Here is a 6,021-nt window from a genome sequence, read left to right as displayed (position 1 = left end):
ATGATGTAATATATGGTGATTAACATAACAATAAAAAATTTAAAAAAAAGAGGAAGAGTCTAAAAGCAGGCACGACTCGCAGAGACTGCAAGAAAGGGAAAGCAAGACACCAGAGGGCTCAGGACAGGGTGGACAGCACGTGTGACAGCGAGCGGGAACAAGGGAGGGGCGAGACATGGAAAGCAGTGGGGACAGAGTGTGGCAGGTAGAGCATGGCACTGGGGGACAGCCTGCAGCGAAGGAGACACAGCCTGTGGGAAGAGCAGGGCGACGTGAACGCACACGTGCTCGCGCACACAGCGGAGACCGACCTGAGGGGCAGCGGGCACTCGAACGGAGCCAGCGTGCTTGTGAGCCCAGGCCGTCGGGGGGCAGCGGGCCCTTTCAGACGTCAGACCATTAGAGCCACACTCCCTCAGGGATTCCCCCACCGTGGACACAGGCGAGCATCACACTTACCGTGAGTCAGCTCTCAGGACAAATGAGTGGGATTCAGGATAAGGAGAAACAAAAGGGCAGCTTTGGTAAATATTCCACAGCCCCTTCTCCGTCAGAGAGGATGCCCTTCCCACTATGCCGAGCGTCTGTGTTTTAGGAAAGAAGCCCACAGTGGGGTAGCTTCCCAGGGATGGCAGCACACAGTTGTGGCAGAGCCTGACAAACCGGCACACAACTTCCTGAGCTACTAACCCGGCCGTGTGGTGTGCAGGGCCCTGTGGTCTTATCGTGTGTCCCCTGGCCCCGGGCAGCAGGTGTACACTGGGGCGACGAGGAGACCGAGACGCTCCTGGCCACCCTGTGGGATGCTCAGCATCATGAGAAACTCCAATTCGTGAGCACAGCCAGGCCTATAGGGCGGTGGCAGGACGACTCCGGGAGCAGGGCTTTCTGCGGACACCAGAGCAGTGTCGCACCGAGTTCACCAGCCTGCCGTCGTGGTACCACAAGGGGAGGGCAGGCCATGTGCCTGAGCCATGTGTCCTTTATGAGGCAGCAGATGCCCTGTCAAGCTCCCAGGCCGCTGCACCCACGGTGGCAAGCCGTGCTGTTCCTGGCCAAGAGGGAAGGGCTGCAGAGCCCGGAGAGCTGAGTCAGCAGAACGGGGAGCCCACAGAGGTCGAAGGGGCCTGGGCGGATGGTGCAGCCGGGGATGAGCAGGACTTCTGGGATCCTGGCCGGGAAGGTAGGAGACGTGACCTGCCAGTCTTGTTCCCACACAGACTTGGTGGAATTCTTGGCTCTGACAGCCAAGGGACAGGGACGTCCCCCCAGTGGCCATCAGCCCGGCCATCAAGAGGGATCTGCCTCTGCCGCTGGCGTGCTCACTGCCCTGATGGACGGCCTGGCACGGGCCCGGGAGGCCGGCTCTCGGTGTGGAGGCTTTCCCCTTGCCCTTCAGAGCCCAGGCCCGCATGTGCCAGTCTCTTTCACGGAGTACGTGGCGTTTTTCCTGTGCGGCTCCCTTCCTCGGCTTCCTCAGACTGCCAGAGGCTCCGGCCCAGACTCTCTCCCCTGCCCTCCTGCTCCAGCACCACCCTCCTTTCCTGGCCTGAGCGTCTGCTGGCCACGTCGTGGCCACACGCTTACCTCTCATTTCAGCCAAGCTCAGGGCAGCCTGTTGTTACTCAGCTGCCGGCGGCAAGGCCGTCAAGAGTTGAGGTGAAGCCTGGAGACAGCCTGGCAGATGACACAGAGCTAGCCTCTCGGCCTCAGACGTGTCACTGTCTTAACATCCAAAAAGAGACAGTACGGGGCGCCTGGGTGGCTCAGTCAGTTAAGTGTCTGCCTTCGGCTCAGGTCGTGATCCCGGGGTCCTGGGATCCAGCCCCGTGTCAGGGTCCCTGCTCAACGGGGAGCCTGCTTCTCCTTCTCCCTCTGCCTGCTGCTCTGCCTACTTGTGCGCACACTCTCTCGGGGTCAAATAAATAAAATCTCTTTTAAAAAAAGAGAGATGGTATAGGACAGTAGGTGGAATCTAGGGGCAATTTTCCCTTGACCACAGGGTTTGGAGCTTGAAAGTACTACAATCGGAGAATGAAACTAGGCTAGTACTTAGCAGAAAGCTGAATCCCGTGAGGAATTCCATTTAGGGGGTGTCTGGGTGGCTTAGTTGGTTAAGCATCTGCCTCTGGCTCAGGTCATAATCCCGGGATTGAGCCCCCATGGGACTGAGCCCCCATGTCGAGCTCCCTGCTTAGTGGGGAACCTGTTTCTTCCTCTCCCTCCCTGGTGCACGCACCTGATTTCTCTCTTTCTCCAATAAATTAGTAAGATCTTTTTAAAAAAAGAAAGGGGGCAGGCGCCTGGGTGGCTCAGTTGCTTAAGCGACTGCCTTCAGCTCAGGTCATGATTCTGGAGTCCCGGGATCGAGTCCCACATCGGGCTCCCTGCTTAGCAGGGAGTCTGCTTCTCCCTCTGACCCTCCCCCCTCTTGTGCTCTCTCTCTCTCATTCTCTGTCTCTCAAACAAATAAAATCTTAGAAGAAGAAAGAAAGAGGGCACCTGGGTGGCTCAGTCGGTTGAGCGTCTGCCTTTGGCTCGGGTCATGATCCCGGCATCCTGGGATCGAGTCGTGCAGAGGGCTCCCCACTCTGTGGGGAGCCTGCTTCTCCTTCTGACTGCTGCTCCCCCTGCTTTCTCTCTCTGTCAAATAAATAAATAAAATCTTCAAAAAAATAAAAAAGAAAGAAAAGAGACAGTATAGAACAGTAGGTGGACTCTAGGGGTTTTTTTCCCCATGACCACAGGCTTTGGAGCTTGAATATACAACAATTGGAAAATGAAACGAGGCTATTACTCAGCAGAAGGCTAAATCCTGTGAAGAATTCCATTTAGGTATTTCTCCCTTATGGTGCTTTAACTGTAACTTTCCTCATTGTTCTGTTCTTTCTCCATAGTCCCATGTCTTTCTGTTCCCTCAGGTCTTGAGATCAAGAACAAAACTAAAACAGAGAATCAGAAATGGGATGATTCAGGGCAAGCAGAAGTGAAGAAGGCCGTATGGAGAAAGTGTAGTGAAATTTTTTGGCACCCTGAGCCCAAGAGAGGCCAGAAGGGTGAGCCTGAGCCCAAAGGGCAATGAAGACGTTCTCCAGGGGAGCGTGCGGGGAGACCCCCTTCCCAGGACAGGAGGAGTCAGCAGAGACTCCATGCCGGCGAGAAGGCCTGTGCGCGTGTCCCGAGTGGGGGAGACTGCTCTCAGCGCTCTCTCTGTCGCCACCAGCCAGTCCCCGAACTGGAAAAAACGTCTAAGTGCCAGCAGTGTGGGAAAAGCTTTAGCCGAGGTTCTTACCTCATTTGGCATCAAAGAATCCATACAGGAGAGAAGCCTCACAAGTGCAGCGAATGTGGGAAAGGCTTCAGTGAGCACTGCCACCTCATTGCCCACCTAAGGACGCACACGGGGGAGAGACCCTACCGCTGTGGGGAATGTGGGAAAAGCTTCAACCAGAGCTCCAGCCTCATCATCCACCAGAGGACCCACACCGGCGAGAAGCCTTATCAGTGCGCTGTCTGTGGGAAGAGATTCAACAACAGCTCCCAGTTCAGTGCTCACCAGTGAGCCCACATCCGGCAGAGCCCCCCGCCGGCCCGTGCACACTGTGGGAAAAGCTTCAACAACGGCGCCCACGGCCATGCCCACCAGAAGACACACACCGGGGAGAAGCTGTACAGGTGCCCTTGGAGTGAGAAAAGCTTCCCCAGGAATCCCCTCCTCATCCACCATCAGGGGGCACACAGGGAGGACACACTCACACCCAAAAAGGGACACATGCTGCAAGGGTGTAGGAAAGCCAACAGATCAATTCCCTAGTTTGAGTCTCCTGGAGCTTCCATCGGCTTGTGGAGGCTTCTGCCAGCCAGTCTGTGGCTCAGCAGGAGACCTACAAGTGGATCTCAAGAACCACAGCGGGACTAGGACTCACCATTAGAGTGCTGAGCTCTCTTTCTACGTCTGCCTGTGACCCCCAGTCCTGTGTCACCGTGGACTTCCATCTGCTTTGAACACAGGATCCAAAGTCCTGCCAGGAAACTAGGGTAACCTTGTTCTGAAGAGAGAATGGGTGGCTAGTGGCCTGGGAACTGTTTCTGGGGCAGGTCAGAGAAGAAATTTTCCCTGCTCATGGGAAGCACATCTGCAAGTGAATGGCCTCAATGTATCCTAAACCAATAATATCTCAAGGCACCTGCTCTCTGGTACATCTACCTCAGAGTAGGTCACTGCTCTGTACTCTAGTCACCCAGAAAAGACAGCAAAGCAGGAGGGACAGCTTAAGCCACAGGGTACCACTACTCTAAGTGACTTAATCTCAGAGCAAGTGTGACATCTGGGTTCCTCTTTCTAAGATTTCTCCTCTAGATCACCCCCACCCAGGTTCCTAGTTTCTTGTGTGTTACATTTAACGGTTTCAACAGGTTTATAAGCATTACTATTTCTAGTGAAAATAAAGGTGTTTCTCCCTCCACTCTCTTGGTCCTTGGTGCTAGTTTTCTCCATCAGAAACTTTATCCTCATGCGGAGGCCCACAGGGTCCCAAAAGGATCCAAGGGTAGAGCCTGTGGTGGTGGAGAACATACAGAGGAGCAGGAGAATTGGGTTGGGGAGGGTTGCACGCTCACTGGGAGGGGACATCACAGGTGTAAGGAAAACCCAGGGGTGCAGGAGAAGGAATGCGGTGTCAAGAGCACTAAAAACCGATCTAAATCATATTAATTCTAAACAGATATTTAACCTTCTGTGAAATTTCCATGGATAAAACGTGGTAAAAGATGGGCACGTTGTCCTGGTTCCTGGCCTGTGCATAGAAGCTGTTAGTACCTTGTCTAATTATGGTGAAAGCAACTGTCATGGTCTCTGCTTCAGTCTTTTTGAAGAATTAAACAAGAACAAAGAAGGATGTTCTACTTCAAAACCAAAAAATAAAACAAATTTAAAAAGTTTTAATTTGGGGGAAGAAAGGTAAGGAAGGCAAGTCCTAAGAATCTATGTCAGTGTTTCCTCCAGTTGAGCCTTGCCCGGGCTCATTTCCCTGCACACACTGTCCCTGAGCATGACCCTCACGACAGGCTAGGCAGGTCAGTTCCCAGAGACCCAGGCTTAACTCTGCTCTACACAGAGGGAAAAAATAACATCTTTCCAGAGCCCGCGTGAAGACAAACAGAGGGGTTTCACTGTGCCGTGACTGGGACAGCTGACTTCACTGGACATCATGGTGGGGAACAGAGACACAGCCCAGGGTGGATCAGTTAGGGAAGGGCTTTGGATACCCGCTCAAAGAGCCGGATTTGCTTAATGAGGGAACCAGTGGAAGTCAATGGAAACAAGGAATGGAGGTGCCCAGGGAGGCCTCTGTAGCAGGCTCCTCCCACTCCTGGGGTGCCGCGGCCAGGGAGTTGGGGGCAACTGCTGACTGCTTGCCTTGTTGGAAGTGGGGGCTGCCTCCACCCTCCAAACTGCTTCATGCTCCAGTCTGCTGGGCAGAGAAAGGAAGTCAGCACAACCCTTGCCTGTCAGCTGCCCCAGACAGTCTGGAGGAGACAGGTAGGAATTGGAGAACACATTCATTTATTCATTCCTTCAGGAAATATTTGATATTTCCTGGTTCTCTGATATACCACATTCCTTAGCAGCCAGATACAACGCCGTCAACGAAGTAGACACTCTGTCTTCCAGAATCACCTCACCAGACCTTCGGAAGTACCAGCACCAGTTGGGCAGCACCACCCAGCTCTGACATCCCCAAGATGTGACCCAGATGTGCAGGGCCTCTCTTCTAAGTCTTGATTACTCCAACCTTTTTGCTGTGTTCCCCCAACCCCATGTGGAGTAGCTGTCCCCTGCACTTACTATGTTAGATACCTTACTGTCTACCTCCCATTGACTCACACAGCCTGATCTCTGCTCCAGCCACTGGAGAATGAATGTGAAGTAGGTGTATAAAAGGTAATACCTCCAAGCCTATTGATCTCCTCTCAGGTATAGAACACCCTCCTGGTTTGGTTCAGACCTTCACATGTCTA

At 53.5% G+C, this 6,021-nt stretch overlaps 1 protein-coding gene and 1 pseudogene across 1 annotated transcript; both read left to right on the top strand.

Annotated features, from left to right (window-relative positions):
* The first annotated feature begins 212 nt into the window (after positions 1-212).
* LOC148162837 (uncharacterized) lies at positions 213-2,342 on the top strand. The gene is made up of 2 exons (XM_088017059.1): positions 213-350; positions 838-2,342. The coding sequence occupies exons 1-2, from the start codon at positions 213-215 to the stop codon at positions 1,927-1,929; spliced, it is 1,230 nt and encodes a 409-aa protein (XP_087873185.1). The 3' UTR covers positions 1,930-2,342.
* LOC148162836 (uncharacterized) lies at positions 2,035-4,466 on the top strand (annotated as a pseudogene).
* The last annotated feature ends 1,555 nt before the right edge of the window (positions 4,467-6,021 follow it).

This window comes from Eumetopias jubatus, unplaced genomic scaffold (genome assembly GCF_037043125.1).
Source record: "Eumetopias jubatus isolate StellerSeaLion01/CBP00866 unplaced genomic scaffold, mEumJub1_p1.0 scaffold_12, whole genome shotgun sequence".
NCBI lineage: Eukaryota > Metazoa > Chordata > Mammalia > Carnivora > Otariidae > Eumetopias > Eumetopias jubatus.
The sequence above is the reverse complement of the archived record's forward strand: the minus strand, read 5'-3'. Positions and strand labels throughout refer to the sequence as shown.

Excerpts from the sequence above, each read along its gene's own strand:
- LOC148162837 (XM_088017059.1), top strand. The coding sequence starts at position 213 with ATGGCACTGGGGGACAGCCTGCAGCGAAGGAGACACAGCCTGTGGGAA. Across the intron at positions 351-837 it reads CGAACGGAGCCAGCGTGCTT|CACAGCCAGGCCTATAGGGC; the intron begins GTGAGCCCAGGC and ends CCAATTCGTGAG.